This window comes from Diadema antillarum, unplaced genomic scaffold (genome assembly GCF_040938485.1).
Source record: "Diadema antillarum isolate AM-2024a unplaced genomic scaffold, OU_Dant_1.0 seq00000472_RagTag, whole genome shotgun sequence".
Taxonomy (NCBI): Eukaryota; Metazoa; Echinodermata; class Echinoidea; order Diadematoida; family Diadematidae; genus Diadema; species Diadema antillarum.
In genome coordinates this window covers 248,758-272,685 of record NW_027271440.1, presented here as the reverse complement: position 1 = coordinate 272,685, position 23,928 = coordinate 248,758, and the positions used below count along the sequence as shown (strand labels likewise).

The following is a 23,928-nucleotide window of genomic DNA, read 5'->3' as shown; positions in this document are numbered from 1 at the left end:
AGATATTCTCAAAATCTGAGACGACCTACAGAGTTGATTGTTCTTGTTGTTCGTAAAAAGACACAAAATGAGAATGAAACAGTTTTGGGAGTCTGTACTCAGGGTAAAAGCCTGACCTTTCGAGTTCTTCTCCTTCTCCAAGCGAGTACAAAATAGATACAAACAATCAGCATGATGCAGCTAATGTTCAGCATCATGCACAGACTCAGATCAATACTGTTGATCCCGAGACCAAAGTACCCCGCCCGCTTTGTCTCCACGGCGAGCCGGATGTCCATCTCACGCTGTCGCAGCCGGAAGAGGACCTCTTGCCTCACTTCATCGGGATTCAGCGTCACTCGAGTCCTTGCACTTAGTAAAGCATTTTCCACATCACCCATATCCTCAATCTCTTTCTTCTCCTTCTCCTCCATTAAATAGAGCCTGGAGAAATCAAAATTCCTCATGCTGTAGAACTCCTTGAGGAATCCCAGCACCCGGCTCTCCTCCCAAATCTCCACGTTGGTACTGGCGTAACACAAGGCACACATCTCCCGCGGTGGGAACGAAACCTTGGGATGCTCGGGGTCCTCGGAGGGGTCGCCACGGAGACGCTTGTTGACGCGGTTGTGAGTGCGCCACAGCCAGAGGATGGCGTCGTCCAGGGAGGTGACTGCGGAGTCAAGGTCGGCGACTTCCTTGCGAAAGTTCTCCCGGCAGTTCTGGCAGCTGAAGAAGGAGAGGATGTAGCCCCGCATTGCGTGGAGGACTTCCATGTAGCTCACATTGTCATCTTCAACAGGAGAAAAGTATATTCATTGATTGGCACATTGATTCATTGTCTCCTTTACAACACAAGGTTCAGTGTATAAAGAGGGTTAAATAATTTCTAGACAGATCTCCGAATCATCAACGCTAAAATATCTGAGATGGTTAATTTCATCTCTATGTATCTTGCCCTCCTCTCACAAAACAAACCAGGTGGCATATTCTAAGAATCTAAGTTATAAAAAGATTTTAGTTAGGACTTACAATATTCGATCTGAGGCTAGATTCTGAGCAGAAACACTTGTTACACAAAAAGATATCAACGATATGTCCAGATGACATGATATTGCCTTGATATCAGTGTATGTGCTAAAAATATGTCTTAGGGTTATATACATTCACAGAAATAGAAGGACTTCACCTTTTATACTGTGCTTTGTAAGTGGACTATAAACATGCATGCTGGAGTGCTGTTTGCCAATTAGCAGAGACATCTGGAAACTAAGTGTCACTGAACAGAGATTAACTAATCCCCATAATCTTTACTGTCTCTCCATGGCCTTCCTAACTTTAAGACGAGGTCATGTTTGGATGGATTACTAAATGCTGATGAAAAAAGCTTGGCACATTAAGCCAAGTGCCTGAGCACATAAAGGGTTTAACCCTATTTTAACTGGGCTATTTGGGTCAATTTGACCCCCCCCCCCCCCTTCAGATCTCGGCCGCCGATTGCGCGATCGCCGCAAAATTTTGCCTGAAGATAGAGCTGGATGTCAACTACAAGATTACATGGTCATACAATAGAAAAATATTGGCTTTCCAATTTTAGTAAATTAATTATCCAAATTTACGCATGAAATCCTATTTTCACTTATAACTCCACTAAAATGACTGAAGGATCCCTAAATTTTTGTGTCAGAGTTCCTCAAGACACATCAAACAATTTTCTTGTAAAAAAATAGCGAAATCAAAATCAATTTTTTTAATTGTTATTGTTTTGTTAATTTCTTATGTATTTTATTGTTTTTTTGATCTTTTGTTTTCTATTGGGTTTTTTTTTGCCAAAATTTGTTGCAGGCACTTTTCAAGCGTATCTACATTAGAATTTATTAATTTCAATGGTTAAAAGTTGAAATAATCTAATCTATATCAATTTAACAAAACAAAAAAACAATTTGCTTTGGATTTGCACACATTATCATGAATTTGAGCCGTTTTGGGGTTGACATGCATATGCAAAACATCATGTAACTCAAAATATGCGGGAGAGTCTTCAATGAAAAAAATCATGAAACGACGCGGCAAAATCTTTGCGCGTGACAGAATCGTGGCGCGAAATGTCGAGGGGGGTCAATTTGACCCCCCCCCCCAGTTGGAATAGGGTTAAGAGAAGACTATCATTATCAGCACCATGTAAGAGAAAGGTTAGACTTACATCTCCTGATGAGCGATGCCTGTGAGACAGTGAGAGTGTGAAATAGTGTCCAGAGACCACAGGGGTAACCACCGAAGTGTGGCTCGCTTCCACGGCAACCAATAAATTCCATCCGATTGGCTAGTCCACTACCAGGTTTCTGTAGATCACACATAAAAGCCATTAGCAAACACAGTCCCATTCACAGAAACAAACTTCGGATATACACTGTGAGAGTATACACAAGGTTCAGAATGCAATCTTACTGTTGTCATAAGGGTAGAACAATTTGGTTATATTTGTAATGTACATGACTTCACAATGAGTTACTGTAAAACCAGAAACATTCGTTGCATGAAACTTTCACGAATTGGAGCCGACATCCATTTTCGTGGCATGAAACTTTCACAAATTGCTGATCATGAAAAATTTACGAATATAGTACTGTATAAGCTGTTTAATTTTCGTGAATTTTGCATATCATTGTTGGTCTGTGAATTTAACAACACACGAAAATGTCGCCATGCGCTAGGGTAATAGTGCACTTGAATATCCTCAGTGTCAATTCGCAAAAACAACATCTCGAGAAAATGTCCATGACTTCCTCACTCGCAAAAATATTTGTATGCAAAAAAAACCAGCTTATACAGTACATGTACTAGCATTCAATGCATTCTGAAGACAAAAACTTAACTTTCAGATGAATTTTACTTTTGCGAATCTTGGCTTCTCGCCAAATTCACAAAAGTTTCAGGAATAGAAAAATTTCTGGATTTACAGAAGTCATCTAACTCACAACACTGTAAAGCTGCAAAGTTGAGTCCATGCAATGTAATCTTATGTCACGCTTTGACTTTCTATCAACACATTCTACATTATCTCTGCTTACAGAAATGCTTGTATTTCAAACACTACAAGGCTCTAGAACATGGCCAAATTGTAATGTTTGTTAACTCTTTATGTGCCATGATGGAAATCCCCTGTGTGCCACATTATTCTGAGACACCAACATAGTCATGCTTTGCAAAAACATTCTGTTTTTCCAATCTATAGTAACTTCTATAGATTTCTGTTAAACTGGACATGTAGTGAACAAAGTTGTAGAGAAAATGCCAATTAGGCTTTGCTTTGATGAAACTGTTCGATAAATTGATGATTGTTTTTCTTTGAAATGACCACGAGCTACATTACTGTAAAGGCATGACTTTTGCATACAAAACAGTGACAGAAACTTAGAATTTACACACAAATCTAAATAGGGAACACCGCTTGATAGCCAATCACCACATAAAACGCAAGCTATATGTGAGACGAACGAAAGCGCGAGAAAAGCTTTCATTGTACTATGACATTTGGCGATTTATTGATCTGTTTGGGCAGGTTTGTGGGTTTGAGCAGAATATGTGAAGTTGGCACGCCGTCGACTGAGTCGGAGGTGTGAACGTGGCACATAAAGAGTTAACCCTTTGAGGACGGGCTGATTTCGTTACAACACGCATTTCCCACAAACAACTACCCGAGTATACTCAGGACTAGGCTTCAACAGGTTAAGACAGGGATCATACAGTGTGTTACAATGCTTGTTGCTGAGCATCACATATTGCAAACTGCCTGAAAGATGACAAAGTAAGAGCTGAAGGCGAGACGTGTACCTTGGTAGGATCAACCAGAGCCAGCCAGTCTTCGATGGGGATGTTTGAGTGTTGTCTGTCAACCAGCCACTTGTGGGTGGTCTCCAAGAATGAGGATACCTTCTTTCTAAGGGGCAGGTACTGTGGAGTCACAGACAGTGAAATAATGGATGAAATCATGAATGCAAGAAACATCTTTGTTAGTTTGTGTCTTTTTTTTGGGGGGGGGGATGAGAACTGACTGATAAATTTCTGCCCCCTGCAAGAGGTTCTGTTTTTCCCAGCATTCGTTTTTTGCTTGTAATATTACTTGAAATGTTATGAATGAATTTCCGTGAAATTTTCACGATCAATATGTTGTGGTTAAAGGAATAATTACGTGATTAGTTTTTGGTGTTGCCTTGAGTCACGATGTGAATCAAGGGTGTTTTGTTTTGCTTTTGCTTTTTGAAAAGGATGCATGCAAAGTTCATAGACAGAGCTGGTTGACCCTCAGGTCTTAGAAGAGGTTTGCACTCTCAGAGTGCTTCTACTTTAATAATCACCATATGACAGTCCCCATTCAAGGTAGGAAAACAGAATGGGGATGTAAAAAGAGAAAAACTAAGGGACTGTACAGTACTGGTTGAGGCAGGGATTCATGTTTTGAACATTCCTAAGTCAGATAATGAAAAGCCTCTTATGAAATATGAAAGAGCATGTAATTTTAAGAAGGATTCAACATTTGATGAAAATTGGTTTTCAAATGGCTGAGATATCCCAAAAAGTGCTAATAATAAAAGGTGACATGCCACAACTTTATTAGGATCTCTTTGTTTCACCTTGTTTTTGGATATCCCAGCCATTTCAAAACCGATTTTCATCGAATAAACTTTTGATACCCCTTAGAACTGCATGCTCTTTGACATCTCATAGAGTGGTTTGTGAATATCTTGCAAAATGTTAAAAGCTAAATCTACACCTCGACCAGATCTGTACACACCCTTTAATTGCTTTTTGTTTTTTTCAGATCTTCAGCGCATTGGTCTTAGGAACACAAAATGGTTTTTCTCATGATTTGTGTTATGAAACATCTCACAATTACCAATTATTTTTCCTTCATCGGGACCATTACTTGTTGTCAGCATCTTGATGTGTGGTAATAAGAGCATTCTTTCATTAATCCCTGAAGTAATACTATAATCAATTGTTTCCTACACATAGAAGACATGCAAGATCTTCTTCCCTTCTGCACAGTGATTTCTGGAATCTCATCTGCCAATTTGGCCACTGTCCAAATGTTTACTTCATTCTTGAAAAACTCTGAAATTGTTACATTAAAATTGAACTGTTTAAATAGTGGCAAAGCAGACATTGACACACACTGACAAAAGTCAGATCTCCTCTGTACCTTCTTGAGAACTGCTACATAGTCGATGAGTGCCTGGAGAGCAGTGCCCTCTATCATGCTGCGGAGGGAAACTTCCTGTCGCAGGGAATACTGGATGACAGACTCCAGGTCTAGCATATAAACCTTTGGCCTAAATAGTCAAGTTACACAGAAATAAAATGACAAGTGATAAAAAAAAGTTACAAATATGAATACACTCTGCACATAAAGCAAGACTGGTAGTTTTTCCATTTGCATGACATTATGCAGATTTTTTTTCTTTTTTTTTTTTTAAGAGGAAAGTCATGGTTACTGCAAGTAATATCAGGCTGCCATTGTGTAAAAGCTTCTTAAGACAGGGTGGATAAATAGGCCAGTTTTAGCTTTACGATATATCACATTGACATAATTCCAGGGAGGTTCTAAAGGAATATTTATGATATTGTAAGCACTCTTGAAATCTAATATCAAGCTGAAGATGACAGGAGCTGTCTGTGGAATGACAAGAATACAAAAAGACAATTCTCTGTTTTCTGGGTCAAAGTAGGACACACTTTGTTCTACATTTTACCACAAGCCATTATGCAATTTCATAATGTCATCTGACCTCGTGATGATTTCAGAGCCAGCTTCAACTTCTACATTCAAAGAGTTCTGTCTACAGCGAGAGGAAGAATTGTAAGCTCTGTTTTCTTCTTCACATGATGACATTTTGGTTTTGCTTCTTTGTTTGTATTTGAAGTATTAAAGTGATGAAGTGGAAACAGAGTGAAGAGAATGTTTCATTACCATTCGCTGGGTCTCTGGTCAGAGAGTCTCACATTGGTCTTTTTCTGCATGGCTTTCTCCCGGTTCTTGGCCTGCATCCTTTCCCACATCACCTTCTCATCATTGGTATCTCCCTCTCCATCCATCTCTCCTCCAACTCCTCCTCCCGCTCCTCCGGCATCGCCTTTGGCTTCGTGCCTGGCCGCTTCGTAAACTTCACCCGCATCACCACCGTTCGTGTCTCCTCCAGCGGCACCACCGGTATCCGCACCAAACTCCGCCCCTTTCCCGTCTCCATCTTCTCCTGGTTTCAGCAGCAGGTGGAGTCCATCCTCCTTCTTTTGGGCCCCGCCTTCTTTCACTTGCAGATTTCCCTCGTCATCGACGTCCCTCCCATCAAAGTCGCTCTCCACCTCGTCCCCCTCGCTCCTTCTCGCCCCTTCCTTAGCACCCTGCACGCCTCCCAGAGGCAGCAGGAAGCGGTCCTGGTCAGTCTCCTCGTTGGCATGGTTACCAGTGTCTACCTCTTTAGGAGGCTCATTGGCATCTTGCTTCATTCGGTTTGCCTTGATGAACTTGAAGATGTTGTCTGTGTAAGATTTTCTGTCTGGCCTTTAACAAAAAACAAGCAAACAGACAACCCAAAATACAAGTAATTCCAGCTTTGATTCAGACTACGAGTAACATAAAATGTCATAATGACATGAAATATGTGATGAACGTATGTGCATCCCCCTCAATCAATCACCTTTTCCCCATCCTAAATGTATTTCTTCCCACTAGGAGTGTGAACTTAAACAAGAAATCTTGATGACCCAGCAGAAATGGGATGGTTCAAAGTTAATTCTGCTCCAAGTTGATGGGATGGGATATGATAATTAATGTATTACAGAGAAATGCTAGTGATAAAAAAAAGAGGATTATGTATACAAAGCACAAAGTGAAGCTCAAAAAAAAAAAATTCACTTGATATGTCGTCTGCTTATTTTGGCCACACTCTTTGTGATATTAGGTATCTCTAACACACAACTGACTAAATGATACAGTGAATACTCAGATATGCACATGTGGGACTACATTGCAAGCAATTTCACTGTACAGCATTCTACATCTGACCCCCTTCCTAACACACAAGATGAAACTCCGTCACCTTCCCAAAATATCATCCCATTTCAAGGTCAAATATGAATGACATCTCATTACACCCCGATATCACCATTCACATCGCAAACTGCCGATGCCAGAGACTCCAACCCCAAGCACCTTCTGATCTGGAGATGTTCCCGCCTGAAACCCCTAGCAAATGGGAGACTCCAATTTGATGTGCCCGCAGGGCCCATGAGCTGAAACGTGAAGTCCCTTACAGCCGAGGTCCGAAGCTCTATGGTTCTAGATGCTCTCTTGTGCTATCTAAGGCTTATTTTTCAACATACGATGGCAATATTAAAGTAAGAAATCATTTCAAGCAGGAGACACAGAGCCAGGGCGGGAGAACTGGAGATTTTGCAAAAATGGGCTTTCAGGGGGAGATCTCCTGTCGAAAGCGGGAGAGTTGGAGTCTCTGCGATGCGATTCAATACTTACCCCTGGATCACGACACGAAAACCAGTCCGGTCCATAACGTAGACGGAAGGAAAGGACACGACTCCCCATTTGGACACCAGCGGGTTGTCTGCTTTCCTCATCCAACAGGCATCCACACCGGGTGTGGACATCACGTCCAGTATGATCTGGATGATAATGTAAATCCCATGAGTTTAGAAAAATGAGGTCAATGGTATGCATCGACAGTACCTCTCCCTCAATGGTTTCACGTATTTATCATTAGGTGGTTTCACAGATACAGGTGAGGCATGCAAAGGAAATACATACATATATTTTAAATATTATTGTATTACTCTCTTTTGGTTCCTCCCACGGTTTTCTACATTGTAAAGTGCATGGTGAAAAGGAATCAGCATAAAATATCAACTCCTGATTGTCAAATGATCATTTTCAGCTTTCTTTAATCGTATTGAGCATTAATTTTCCAGCCATTCAATAATAAAGTATGTATAGAGAGGTGCCCGCACCTTGCCAGGGGCCCAAATACAGCCATCCTGCTTAAAATTGTTATAAGTGCACTGAACAAAAATTTATGCCCGGGACTGTGTTCAGTATCCTTAAAAAACTTGAAACTTGGCAAGGTTACCACATACAAGCAAACCGAAAATTTGAAATGTTTATTGGGAATACGTGTTAAATTAAAGTATCATCACGGTCACCCGCACACATCTTTTACGCGCTTGTCTATGTGAGCTTCACGGTCACCCGCACACGTCTTTTACGTGCTTTGCCTATGGGAGCGCAGGTGGCGAGTTGCGGGCCCCTTCCTTAGCACGCAACTTTTTCGCATTGTTCGCGTTTGAGGATGATAGCTGCAAATTTCTGGTATCGAACAGTGAATTTGTGGTTCCATTGGATCTTCAGCATTTTTCCAGTATGTAAATGGGATTTCATAGAATTTCAGTGACGAAATGTGATTCAAATATGCATAAACATTAACTATGGCGAAGTGCGGGTCACCCAAGTACACAATTGGTGACAGTATTTCTGTTATCATGATTTCTCCAAAACACCAACAAGTAAAATGATTATATTACTTCTTATCATGCTGTCAATATCATCATCTTGTAGTTGTGATGATGATGATAACGGCGACAAGAATAACTAGAAACGTCGTCATGGCGACTGGTATGCCTCATCATCCCACACTGGAAAGTTAGTTACACAATTAAACACACACACCACACACATTTCACTCCTAAGCAAAGAAATATATGCTTCACCTCTTTCCCCATGAAGTTGTCCTGGCCTTGAAATATGACAACCAAGAAACCAATGTCTGAATGGTAGGTAAAGAAATCCGCTACCCATGGTGCACTGCCAGAAAATGAACCAAAGGTCAAATATGACTTTGGGGTTATCAAGAGTTCTAGGAATATCAATGAATGTGATCTACCTCCATAGGTTTAAACCGTTGACAAATGTACATGTGATTAAAGGCTCTTTGACTATTGGTACATCACTGGGCATATCCTTCAACAACATTCCAATATCCAAAGGTGATAATATTTGTACATTACATTTGATGTCACTAAATGTGATACAGGAAAATGGATGGCCTAAAATGGATATCTTCGGGATTTCAATGCAATGAGATCATCGAGTGAAATCATCATCATCTCAAGATTCAATTTAATTTGATTTTAATAGTCAGTACTTAATTATCTTTCACTGACTGAAATTTAGCCAATTGATTGAAAGGAAAATGTAATGTACTGTATACGCATGGGCTGGCAATGCCAAAGTCATAGATCACATCTTGTGTTATCGCATCGTTTCAATGATACAGAAAAATGATCATGTTGGCAAGTCAATTACTATAGCTGGTTTGCACTAGACACAATGAAAAACATGCTCTAATATTGAACACTTTTGTACAGCAGTCTACCGTGTTATTAAAAAAAAGCATTGTTATTACACATATTTGATACTGTGCAATATGGAGAGGATATTGAGTAGCAGAGGACACAGCACAGTGAGTTTCCATTGTGTACAGCTAAGATGACATACAAATGTGTGATATAAATAGTAATCTCTGTTATTAGGTCTCAACAAAGCAAACATTCGATACACTGTATTAGTATGATCTGCACATCTCATACAATTGGCATCAAATGTAGGTTTCATACTGTTTAATCATATGGCAAGGATTCATGTTGCCTTTTCATAAAACAAATACCACACACAAAACATTCTCTCTTTTTTTTGCACTGAGTGTCCTTCAAACACATTCAGCTTAACCTTCTTTGTTTAAACTGTTCCCCAACTACCTACAAGCAATAATTTTTCCTACAATGCTCACTGAGGTGCCTTATGTTTATAGATATGTGTATTATCAGAATGTTGCAAACTCAAATCATATTAAAAGAATAGCATTTATGTTTGGTTTCTGGATCTGACTGCTACATTGTACAAGAGGTCAAAACTTCTTAACGAAAAAAAAGTATCTAAATGGATCACATACATACGTAAGCACCATTCTGAATGATCAATAAACCAAGTACATTACAAACTCATTTATGCATACAAGAAATAGCAATCTTTGAAACTGGCCAGGCATGGATACATTGTAGACCGTGTATATAATCATGTGCAATGTATTTCTATATACTGTGATATGCATCAAAGGTGAAGGCCGCTTACTCAACAGGATTGAGGTCTGGCCAATGAACGGACCGCTGAAGATGATGATGAGGAATTTGTTTCTCTACCTGGGCCGCTATCGCTTCTCTCATCACCCTCACATCTCGTGCTCCTGTGTAGAAAGCATCCATGAAGGCAATGCAATGTGTGAGATGGTTATCAATGCTTGCAATTTCAAATGATTAGAGCACAATCCAGTGGATTGCAAAAAAAAAAGAAAAAAAAAGAGGTTGGGCACACAGAGAAATAATAATAATAAAAAAAAAGAGGGCAATGGTGTACATACGAAGAGATAGATATTTCATATTTTACATCTAACACCATTTTTTCCCTACCATCTCATATTTATGGCCTCCATCATATCATGATACCAACCAAATATTATTTCCCACTTCTCATACCTGAGATACAGCATGTACATGTATAACTTCATATAACTTCATATTAAAACTCATATTCTGCAGTATTTTACACACTGAAAGTCTTTAATACTGCACTTTGTCATATTAAAAGCAAATCAAACACAAGAGACCAAACTTGATGTACATGCGAAATGTTAATGAGTATTAAATCACACAGTCTGGAATTAAGATTTAAAGATTAAAGGCTTGGCAATGAAATGTGCTCTTCCACTGCTGAAATCCTCTCCATATGTTGGATTTTTAATCACACGTCAACCTTGGGTGGGTCTGAGAAAGCTGTGAGCTCAGTTTACCCTAAGCTCATGGCTATTTGCTCAAGTCAGTATGAGCACTAGTTAATATCTGACTCACGTCCACAGGAAGGCCGTAGATGAATGTCAATATGTGACCGGCGACAACGGTTTCAGGCAAAAGTCGGGCATTTTGAAAATTCATTTTTTCACTGAATCACATTGCCCATTTCCTAAGCTTTGCATTGATATAAAACACTTGTATTCTTTGGCACCATAAGTGGGCATGGAAAGCGAAATAAAATGCACTTTTTTAAGTTGTTAGCCTGACAAAATTGCGAGAAAACGGGCTTTGAAGATTCACCTCTTTCTCAAAGACAATGTCCGAGCGGCGATGCGAGGTGAGAATCACCCATCCGTACGATGGTGCCAATCGATGTTAAGCTCCGCCTCTAGCAACCACATCGCCTTCTGATTGGCTCACTGAGAGAGTCAAATTTCCCGGGCACCCTTCCTAGGAGCTCAGCGTATGGAGCCGAAAAACAATGTGGTTCGCTCGGGTTTGTTTTACCATTACGTCTTTCAAGATGGCGGATAAGATAATTGCACGTATGGTGTACATGTGTATGGGCGCACGCATTACGCAATGGCATATACACGCCATGACCATGTGCATGTAACAGGAGCGGGTGGCGAATCCACACATTTACAAATCACGTTTTAATTGTTGGTGATTTGACTTTATCATTGGCGACCATTTTGTTGGCAGAAAAATGCCAGTGCTGGCAAAGGTCACGCTTCCTGTTTGTTTTGCTTTTACAAGCCGCGCATATGTTGCCTTATTCGATAGTGTTGATTATAATTATTAAAACAAACAAACAAACACAACTCGTTAGTTTCGTGCGATCTTGATGTGTAGTATTTGAATATAACTGGTTTCATGTGACCTCTCCTTTAGTCTCATCTACCTTCCCTAGAGTCAGTCTGCTGTCATAATTTCTACTACATGTACAAGTAGACTATTGCTTTTTTTTCCACACGATTATGTCGTGCTAAATGATATTTGTTTTACTTCCGTTGTCGAACATTGCGGTAGAATACTGTAGTTTGGATAGAAAGCAAAACGAAGAGCACGCACTACAGCGTATATACCACTATAGCAAGAACAATGGAGCATGTAATCATGCATGCGTGGACAAAGCATTCCCCAAACGCTGCAACTGGTGTCTCCGAAAGCCGAATTATGTAAATGTGTGCGACGCACCAGCCAATCGCATGCGAGACCTTGCGCCGTAGCAACGCTGAGGATATTGGCGTGGCGTTCGAAAGAAGCTCGAAACTGACGAGTGCGATCCAACATAAGGTGCGTAAAATTCCATTTTCGATAGGAAAAACGTAATCTTATGCTATGAAATTTAGTGTAGATGTAGAAAACATATCAAAGATTCGATTTCTGCAAAAAACCCAAATCGACAAAAAATAATGGTAAAGATCTTTGTACCCCGCCCAGGAGGAAATTTGCTCTTGCGACTTTTGCCTGAAACCGTTGTCGCGGGTCACATATTTGTTGTGTTCGCATTTTATCATCATTAACTATTTGAGGCATTCTCTAAATGCAGTATGACATGCATGTTCATATCATATCAATGTTTTTCTTTTTAATTTCTGTCCAAATTTACAATATAACTACAAGTGTTATCTTGGCATTATATATGCAATAAACATGTATCATTTCAAATTAAAATCTGATTTGTTCTAATCTAACTGATAACAGCTTTCAGTCCTTCCATGTTCATATGTTGATAAATGGGCTGTAAAAAATATGAAATTGTTATTTCATCATTATTCATAAATAGTCCAAACACGCTCTTTTACTACATTCTGGGCTTTATTATACTTTACTGAGACCACAGAGAATGCAATGTGAGAAAGGTACCATATTTTACTTGAAAATATCTTTAATTCTATGCATTGCTTTTGATGATAGAAGTTTGAATACACTGTACAAACTACATCTAGTATAAAATGAATAGAATAGAAAGCAAAAATGAAATTCTAGTTTTATAGAATATGAAAATTTGTGAGATCGGTACACTAGAACACCATTGCAGCTACATTGTACCTGTGAGACATTAGTCACGTTCAGACAGTGATCCTTAACCTCGAGGATAGCTAACCTCAAGGAAAAGTTCTATGGGGCACCAAGTGTCGTATGGTCAATTTTGTAAGCGGTCAATTTTGTTGCGAAATCAGTCATTTCGTTGATGAAATGGTCATTTTGTCACAAAATCAGTCATTTCATCAATGAAATGACTGATTTTGTAACAAAATGGACCATGCAACACGTGGCATCCCATACAACTTATCCTCGATGCTCGCTATCCTCGAGGTTAAGGATCACCATCTGCTTGTAACTAATGACTGAACAAATTCCTGGCTACAAGCCACTCCTCGCATGAAGAAAATGTTAATGGGGGGGGGGGGGATCCTGCACCTAATTTCAGACTGACCATGGAAAGAAATACAGGATATACTCGATGTCTTCAGAAATCTCGACCAGTATGGCGAGCAAATGACCCATATCCAAGGAGGTGACATTTTTCAATCATTCATAAGATCTCCATTCAATTCTTTATGAAGCATCCAAATCATAATGTACACAGTACTCAGATAACAATCACACAAACTTTCCAAGGCAGACTCAAATCCTTCATGCTGACAAGAATTGTATTGGAATATCGGGTATTCCTAATTTCTCAATTGAAAAGAATAAAACCTTTCGAATGACAATATTCCTAACACTCTTTGTACAAAAGTTAATACTCAAATTACATTTAATCACCTATAATAACTACAACTGTACATAATGACAGCATTAGGGTAACAATTATGGTATTATGTGGATGATGAAAATTATGATGATAACAATGACGACGACAACAACAACAATGATACTACTACTACTACTACTACTACTAATAATAATAATAATTATTATTATTATTATCATCATTATTATTATTCCTATTATCATTATTATTATTACCATTATTATTATTATCATTATTATTATTATTATTATTATTATTATCATTATCATTATTATTATTATTATTATTATTATTACCATTATTATTATTATCATTATTATTATTACCATTATTATTATTATCATTATTATTATTATTATTATTATTATTACTATTATTATTATTATTATTATTATTATTATTATCACATTAATCTATATCACTATTATTCCTAACACTACTATTACTACTACTATCATCATGTTGTATCATCATCATCAGTATAACAATAGGCTTAGGTTTACACATACTATACCTTTATAAGTTGAAGCTGTTGCATTTTCTGGTTTGGTAAAGAGGTCAAAAAACTGTTGAAAGATCAGACAGAGAAATACAATATAAAATATGATCATGAATAGTATTTTCATGCAATAAAAATTGGTGGTAATAATTACTTTTTTACTAACATATAGGACTAGTAGGCCCTGAGGATTGCCAGAAAAGAAGACAGTAATTATTGCCTTCACTGATCGCAACACAAAAATCCCTTCAAATTCCTCTGTTCACCTGCTTTTTATGAACTACATGTAATATAAAACAATTTAGGAATATGATATTGGAAAACATCAATATAGGAACATGCACATTATTCTTCATTCCAGAATTGAAATAAATCCATGTATTATAGTGTACAGTGAATTTATTTTGGGTGGAAAATCTGTGGACATAGAAGTGTTCAAAATAAATTATTCTTGTATCTCATGTGCCATGTGTCATTTTGTGCATGATTTCAGCTCCAGTATTTTGTTCAAATGAATGTAAATTTGCGCTTGAAGGCAATCAATTAATGTCCAACACGTGTTGATTCTTACCTTGATGGAGGGATAGGCATGCACACTGTTACTCCGGCACACCTCATTGTTTTTTTGCTCTGCGCAATCTATGGCAGCGATCAGGACCGCATGTTTCCAATCTGTCACAATGGAGAGTGGTATCAAGGAGAGAATTAGATGCATTAGCAAAAGGAGTGAAGGTTGGGTGGGCAGCTAACAGCATGCTATAATAGAAAGGGCAGTGTTCTAGCTCAGGAACACCAGAGAGTTTTTTATACCTCTGACGCCATTAAGCTAAAAGCCCTTAGTATATTTTCAGCATTCTTTTTTCAGGCTGATTAAATTATTGTTTGTCTCATCAATTACACAAATTACTACACAGTCAAGCTCACTCACACAAGCATATTAACAGTAGGCTTTGAAACTCAGCTGACTATGTAGAAATATTAACTTCAGGTCAGTTTCCCTTTGGTTACGTTTATTTCTTTTTATCATATCAAAATGTATGATGTCTGATTTGTCTGATTATGAAATGAAATGAAGATGATCACTTACCAAAGACCTTCAAAGGGTTTTTAAAGACTATCAAATGAAAATGAACAAGAAATGTCGCTATGGTGACTGGTATGTCTCCGCCATAATGCATGATTCTCCTAATAAGTAGGTCTATAGGACTGTACTATACATGTCTTGACAATGTGTGATGACAGTTTCACATAATTAGCAAAACATTAAAATGACATGTTTGTCACAAAAGTGCTGAATGTTCACTTTCCTTGAACTAGGTTTATTTGGATGAATGGCTATATTTTCTAAAAGAGCATATTTTGAGATTTGAGGATTTTTACTTGACTTTGCCTCTTTTGTAAGTTTATGCATAGAGTAATTTTTCAAGGTATGGAGAAAAAGTGTAATTTCAGTATTAAATAGTAAACTGTTAGCGTATTAACCTGGCCTTTGACCCTAGACCTCTGACCCTATGACCCTAAAATTCCCATGAGAATTACTGTCAGGCAAAACATGCATAATAAATGTACTAAGTTTTATGATGATACCTCGAGCCACTTCAGAGATATGGAGGGAAGAAGTGAAATTTAGCACTTTCACTTGACCTTTGACCTTTTAGGCAAAAAAAAAAGAAAAAAAAGACTTCCCAGAGAATCTCTTTTGGGTAATGTAGTATACACTAAGTTACAAGAAAAATCCTGAAGGCATTGCATAAATATGAGGGGAAAAGTGAAATTTTGAGGAGTTGACCTTGACCTTTGACCCCCTGAACTTTGACCCCCATGATCCTAAATTCCCGAGATAATCACTGCCAGTCAGTACTTTGTACATGCATATTATGTACTACAATTTGTAAGTTCCATGAAGATACCATTTCCGAGATATGGAGAATAAAGTTAAATCAATTTTAAGATTTCACTTGACCTTTGACCTCATGACCCACAACTCTCTCTCGAGAATCTTTATTGGGTAGTACATGTAATACACTATGGCTGCGTTTATCATCTTTCCCCTGTTTGAAACGGCTTTCAAAAGCCGTTTCCAAAGCCCTTTAGAAACGGCTTCCAAAATAGTTGCGTTTATCAACTCATCGCGAACACGAAAACTGGCCTTGTCACTGCCCAGCTGCATTGCGTATTTTGACCCGCATGGTTCGTAACCGCAGTACAAAGCCGTTTCAAAACAGCTTTGCATTTATCTCGCTTCAAAGGGCTTCTAGAAACAGGTTTCTGGAAACCTGTTTTGGAAAGCACAAAATTGCGGTTTTCAAAAAGGCTTTCCGAACCCCATAATCAAAATAGCTAAAGTTGCGTTTATCATCTCGTAAAAATTCCCTGAAAGCCATTTGGAAAACCTGTTTCTGCCCAGAAAAAGAGTTGATAAACACACCCTGAGTTTCAAGAAAATATTGTTTCAAAGGCATTGCAGAGATACGGGGAAATGGTGAAATTTTGAGCATTGACCTTGACCTTGAGCATCCACTCATACATACTGTAAAACATGATATTTTAGCGCCATGAAATTTTCGCAAATTGGAGCCGACAGCCTTTTTCATGGCATGAAATTTTAGCGAAGTTCCTCTGGCATTCAATGCATAGTGCTGACAAGAGCCTTCACTACATTTTACTTTTGCAAATCTTAGCTCTCGTGAAATTTGCGAAATTAAAATGCACACGAACATTCCTCGCATTACAGCATACAATTCGAACTTGCCAAGTTTCATTAGGATACTTCAAACGGTTTCTTTAGTTATGCTGTCCACAAAATTGATTATGGACGGATGGACTGAAGGACGGACAGACGGATGGATGAACGGACAGACGGAAGGACGGACGGATGGACGAACAGACGGATGGAAGGATGGACAACCCGAAAAGAGAATGCCTCTGGCAACACTTCGTGGCACAGGCATAAGATATTGTAGCTCCTTACATTTCCACTACTAAGTGATCAAAGTGTCAGACTCTAAATTGAAAAAAAAAAAATATTGAGTAAATGCACAAAAATTACCGGTAATATCAAGCACCATCTTACTCATACCTAATTTCAAATAGTGATCTTTATCTAAGTTTTCAATTTTATTCAGATTGAAGTTGATTAGAATTGAATGTCCAATATTTAGTGATTGCCATACATGTAGATGATGTAAACCTCTGAAAAAAAAACCTACCATATTTATAGTTTGTAATTGTGATTACATAACAAAAACACCATCAAAAAGAAAATGTGTGTATTCCTCTGTGAAAGCCAGTCCACTTGTACCTGAACACTTCGTTTCTAAAAGAGAACAACTTCTAAACTGTCCCTGTCCTTGAAGATATATTTCTAGGTCCCTAATTTTTTTTTCTTAATATCAGCTCAACTTTCACGTTAACACATACTGTACAAGCACATTAAAGGGTGTGTACAGTTCTGGTTGAGGTAAGGATTTAGCTTTTAACATTTTGCGAGATATTCAGAAACCACTCTATGGCTGCGTTTATCAACTTTCCACAGTTTAAATGACTTTCGAAAGCCCTTTGGATAGCCCTTTCGAAAGCCCTTTCCATAGCCCTTTCGAAAGCCCTGTCCACTCCCTGTACTATTAATGTGCCGCTTGTTTTCGTCGGCTGCGTTTATCAACTTTTGATAGCCCTTTCCATAGCCCTTTCGAGAGCCCTTTCCAAAGCCCTGACTGCCTGTACTATTAATGTGCCGCTTGTTTTCAAAGAAGGGACGGCGTAAAGCAATTACCATCATAAAGACATAATCGTCCTTTGAGAGTGACGAGTCATGATACAATGCCACATGAATCAATTGAGTATATGAATATAAGAACGACCCAAGTCCATGGAAGATCATTTCGAGTAAACTAAAAAAAACTTCATATCTTTTTTATTTGTCCAATAATATTTTATTTAAATGTGATGCGAAGGCAACATTCAAATTAGAACATATATTATTATGACAATTAACATTTACATTAATTGTGGAGAGGCCATTTTGTGTGGTGGACTTGGGTCGTTCTTTGATTCATATGGACTTGGGTCGTTCTTTGATTCATATACATGATATTCTGCTATAGAGATGGGAGAAGGATGAGAGAGGGCGCCATTATATGAATGTAAGAATGACCCAAGTCCTTCATTCTTACATTAATATAAGATTTAACTCATTCATTTCAGGCACTTCCGGGGGTAATTAGGATTTATCATTTACTCTCAAGATGAGTCCATGCATAAGCTACAATTTCCCATGTCAAACTAAATTTGGCCAAAAATTGGACTTGGGTCGTTCTTATATTCATATACTCAATTGTCTTCCTATCTGTGAGGCAGCTCCAGTTTAGCACATACTTCAAATATTTCTGAGTGGCGGCATGAGACATGGGATCAAAGGGAATGAGACTGTTGTTACTTTATTTCTCAAACCTTGTTGACGAGAGAAACACCTCCTTGTTCCAAGCATATGCGTGAATTACACACAGCTGTATGTATACAACTGTGAACATGTACTCGTGCGCACTTTACGTGGCGCGCGTCTTTTCAGAAACTGGAAACGCATGGTTGCGTAACCGCAGTAGGGCGACCTAAACGGCTTTTAAAACAGTTTTGCATTTATCAACTTCGAAAGGCTTTTAGAAACAGGTTTCTGATAACCTGTTTAGGAAAGCTGTTTGGATCGTCACAAATTTCGGGCTTTCGAAAAGGCTTTCCTAAAGGGCTTTCAAAACAGCTTTGCGTTTATCAACTTGTGAAAATTCCTTGAAAGCTGTTTGGATAACCTGTTTCTGCCGAGAAAGGAGAGTTGATAAACGCACCCTTTCGTAAAAGGCTTTCCTAAAGGGCTTCCAAAACAGCTTTGTATTTATCAACTCGTAAAAATTCCTTAAAAGCTGTTTGGATAACCTGTTTCTGCCGAGAAAAGGAGTTGATAAACACAGCCTATGAGATGTCAAAGAGCATGCAATTCTAAGGGTTATCAAAAGTTTATTTGATGAAATTCGGTTCTGAAATGGTCGAGATATCCAAAAACAAGGTGAAACAAAGAGATCCTAATAAAAGGCGAGGCTTGTCGCCTTTTATTATCATCACTTTTTTGGATATCTCAGCCATTTGAAAACCAATTTTCATCTAATAAATGTTCTAAATCCTTAAAATTACATGCTCTTTCATATATCATACTAGGTTTCTCATTATCTCACTTAGGAGTGTTCAAAACATGAATCCCCACCTCAACCAGTACTGTACAGTACAGCTACATGTAAAAATGAAAAATAGACCATTTGAGGAGAAGCCATGTACACGTATGACACTGACAATGCTAGAATGTGGCTCTGCCAATGATTTCATTATTGACTAAATGATATTGATGATAAAGCCTTTACACCTCAGTGATTACAAAATATCACAGAGGCTGTGAATATTCTTTTTGAAATGACTACCAGTATTCCATTACTGTGGGTACATAGATGCTTGTATGAGATACTGTATAGGCCTAATATGGTCTTGACTGAGTTAAGAGAACAAAACACGTATGCTTGATAGAACATGTCCCAGTCACAGCCACCAAGCATGCATGTGTGATAAGGAAGCTATCTAATAATAATACAATACATTTGTACATTTATTAGGTGCTTCATACAGAATCGTGATGTTTCTAAATATGCATCTCCTGTACGGGCATGCATGCAGCTGTGCATTTTAGCAGGGAGAACAACTCCCTGCTATTAGTGATACAGAAGACCCATTAATTTAGAAGCATTGTAACATTAAAATGCACAAACAAAACAGTCATGGCCAGAACTGAATATATGTACAGTGTACTTGATAAATCCATATAGATCCATTACCTTGATTATTACCTGGTTTTCTCCTCACAGAAATCATTCCCATGCTACAGCCTACAGTATAAGGATTTTATTGGCATAGTGTTTCTCAAACAAAACCATAATCAAAACAAAAGTCTTTTTTTCACCCAGTGGTCCCATTTAAGTTTTTTTTTTTTTTTTCATTTTGCAAACTATTTTCTTTTTCTTTCAATTGAGAGTTAACATGTGTATACTGTAAAATTGTGCTCTCCTTTTGTGTGTGTGTGTGTGGTTGCTGATAAAACAAGCAAGGGGGCTCCCTACCAGCATAATGGCACTTTTACTACATTTGTACTTGTAACTATAGAGGCTTGTGCACTTCTACAAAATTGCATATTTTCTAGGTACAACGTACGTACAGAGTACATACACACCTTTGCCAGGACTTTCCATTGCTGAAATCTTACAATCAACTACAGACTGTAATTAGTTTCAGTAACTTAAGTGACTCTCAAGCATTCCATGATTTTAATCCAAAAATGATAGGGTCCTGTTTTTTGTTTGTTTGTTTGTTTGTTTGTTTGTTTGTTGTCAAGATAATGTTCCACTGACGAGTCTGGCTTTACAAACCTCCTCGTAGTGGAGCTACAAATGTAGGCAGACTTGCTAGCACAGTAGCAGAACATCAATTGCAACAGCTGCCAGTGTACTTCAGTGACAAAGCCAATCTCCGTCCCACAAGTTCATGGCATGATAATCAGTTAACAGAACACCAGCAGAACATCAAAAGAATCATCACTATCATCATCATCATCTTGGTCATCACCATTGCCATAATAATCATCACAGATAAATGCCCACAGAGACAACACAACATTGCTGCAAAAACTGCACCCTCCCTTTTCACGTCTCCCGAGTCATGTAGTAGAAGTGTTCAAAATACAGTGCATGTACATGTAGCTGAGAGAGGATCTCACTGAGGTACACTGTAGTAGTTCAAGGGTTGTGGTTTTTTTATTATCATTATTATAGACACCATAGCTTTGCACAGTAGCTTGGGAGAGTGCCCTAATAACAGTAGTAGGTGTCCAACACATCGCATCGACACTGTACATTGAAATCGACACCCCTATAACTTAAGCATTATGCAAAAAGAACGAACTTTCATGCATGAGACTACGCACAGTGGTTTTGCATTTTTCACTGGGGATTTGATATCAAAATATTACTGAAAAAATGATAATAAACAAGATCAACAGCAAAACAATGATACCGTAGATAAATGGCACTACGAAAAGCATTATGCATTTCACACGTACTGTCAATAGAGGGTAGGGGTCTTGGTTTCAAAATACGGCGCAACTAAGCGCGTCAAAATAACAACCCATGCGTTCGAAGCAGTAACATGTATCTTGGTCCGGGTACCGCAAATCGCATTTTCAATGAGCTCTTGTGAATTCAAAGTATTTTCTCGACATGTGAGTAAAATGTCGGGCGAAATGTGAGATATTTTAAGTTTACATTGTCAGGGCTACCAACCAACCCTTGAGTGAGAGTTTTGAGTGAGACATTGCGAGGGAGACACTGCTGTGCGGCCGTACGTATTTACGTACTACGTACCTGCACAGTACAGTCAGTGTACATGTAAAGCGATGTAAAGCACACGTCATAGCCATACATCACATGTACTGTAATTTGCCATAAGTACAAGCTATGGTAATACGCTCACGTGGTATAGGTAGACTACTAGAAACCAATCGTAATCCAATGGCAATAGCTCGTCTTTGCGCGCGAACCGAAAACGAATTGTTGCCAATATTGGATGAGCTTTACACCCGCGCGGGAAAATCTCAAAATTTTGGGCTTGGGCATATCGATATTCGGAATATCAGAGAATTTAGAGATATATTTATCTTTGTTGTCATGTACATTCCATTTTGGGGGTTTAGCGTGAGATTTCATTTATCAGAGTGAGACAGTCAAAATTGGTTGAATTGCGCGAGTCGTGAGAGTTGGCAGCCCTGCATTGTACGTACTCTAACAAATTGGTTACAAGTTGCCCTCACATCATACTCAGTCAATCCATAATAATTAGCAGCACTCAGCTCCCATGCCTGGATCCCAAATCGACAGATCTACTATTAGAACATAGCCCAATTATATTATAGATAGGATTCTTATGTTAGACACACATGCTATCAATCATGCTAACTCCAGCGATCCAGTTACTTCATTGCTATTATTATATGAATAATAATGCTAATGCTAGCAGTTAGTTGACCATTTCGCACTTCTTAGTTCTTGGTCGCTTTATTATTGGGAAGGCAGTGCAATACATGCAAGTGACAGGGTACACAGCCTCACGTCACACACTCACTCACAGGTCGAGGTCTAGTTACATGTACTAAAGTGTGCAACCAGGAAAACAGATTTTCAGCTGATCTAGCAGTCTAGGGTAGTAGGCATACATAAAGTAGGGAGTGAATGTCATGTTATCACGTCAACCTGCACAGACACCAACAACATAAACATGGTATGGCCATGGTTGCACTGGTTTAACACGTAATCAGCCTTGCACGGTGCAGTGCAGGCAGGTGCGGTGCGGTGCACGGCCCAGACACTACAAAATACTCACGCCGGAGGTCTTCCGCAAGGGACTTCCACGTTGGAGCGAAGTGGACGCAATGTCCACACCAGCTGGAGAAGAACTCAATGATCCAAACTTTATCAGAATTGTACACCGACTGAGCAAAATTAGAGCCGTCTAGTAGAACGACGTGGTCGTTAGGACTATACAAGGCAGCTCGCGTACTTGTCAAAATCGCAAATATTACGATAATGTTTGACGTTCCTAAAACAAGTTGGGGGCTCCGTGGTGCCATTTTGGACAAATCCAGTGCAGAGATATGAGACTGGTCATCGGGTGCGAACATTGCAACTAGCTAGTCTGACCGTACCGACTCGGCTAGTCTGCTGCCTCTAGGTGTCGAGCCTGTGCAAGCGCAGCAGTGTGTGTGCGATGTGTATCACAAGCTGGTTGTGTGGTGTGTGTGTATGTGGGCAGCAGGTGCGTCGTCTGATATGACAAGCCCGATATGACATCGATACACCGTGTCACTTTGTGTCTATGGAACGCTTCATAAACAAATGCTGAAGGCCTCACGCTCCTTTTCCGGGCTCCCATATAAACCTGTGTTAAATGCAGCATATTCCATGAATCATAAAAAATCAATCGAATCATAGAATTTTTTTAAATTGAAGTAGATGAAGGGAAATTTTCTCTGCTTTCAAGCAAACAACATATTTTAGGATGTTGTCCAGCTCTAAAAAAAGTTAAGAGCCTCCATACGAGACTAGTCATCCAGTCACTCTCAAAAATGATAAAAATAGCAGATTACCTCATACATCAATAAAAAATCATTAAAAATACAAAAACCCTGATTCATTCAACTTCTTTATAACCTGCAGAAGCTCCTGTCCTCAAGCAATGTCAAACACTACCAAAAGTGGCAATTTTCCACTTGACTGATTTTTAATGATTTTTTTGGTAAAAAATAACATTACCTCATCTTTGTACTGCCTTCCCGGTAGGCAATGCGCGAGTTGAATTAGGAGCGTGAGGCCTATAGAGCAGTCAAGTGCTTCCAAACACTTTTTGAACGCTTTCATCTTGTAGAGATATTAATTCCGACTACAACGATATAAAACTTTCTACATTTCATGCTTGTTTTCAGCAGAGTGGACCCCATCAAGCTACAATGCACCATGTACTGAAATCCAATCAATGCACCCTTGCTGGCATTATACCTTGGGTTCGGTGAAATTGGATGTAGGGCCCAAATAGACAATAATTCAATGACATTCATTCAGTCCAATTTGTAGGTTTAAATGCTGGATACCCTGAAAACCTCCCAAAATATCAAAATAATTATTCATATTAT

At 38.7% G+C, this 23,928-nt stretch overlaps 1 protein-coding gene across 1 annotated transcript; it reads right to left on the bottom strand.

Moving 5' to 3' along the window:
- Positions 1-95: 95 nt before the first annotated feature.
- LOC139733371 (sulfhydryl oxidase 1-like) lies at positions 96-22,869 on the bottom strand. The gene is made up of 11 exons (XM_071644207.1): positions 22,623-22,869; positions 14,731-14,831; positions 14,175-14,226; positions 10,178-10,289; positions 8,758-8,851; positions 7,514-7,659; positions 5,951-6,541; positions 5,183-5,312; positions 3,814-3,933; positions 2,183-2,321; positions 96-772 (listed from the first exon to the last, which is right to left on the bottom strand). The coding sequence occupies exons 1-11, from the start codon at positions 22,867-22,869 to the stop codon at positions 99-101; spliced, it is 2,406 nt and encodes an 801-aa protein (XP_071500308.1). The 3' UTR covers positions 96-98.
- Positions 22,870-23,928: the final 1,059 nt, after the last annotated feature.

Coding starts and splice junctions, on each gene's coding strand:
- LOC139733371 (XM_071644207.1), bottom strand. CDS start 22,869: ATGGCACCACGGAGCCCCCAACTTGTTTTAGGAACGTCAAACATTATC. Junction 7,660..8,757: donor ACAACTTCATGGGGAAAGAG/GTGAAGCATATA, acceptor ATTATCATCCAG/ATCATACTGGACGTGATGTC. Junction 3,934..5,182: donor ATGTAGCAGTTCTCAAGAAG/GTACAGAGGAGA, acceptor GTGACTCCACAG/TACCTGCCCCTTAGAAAGAA.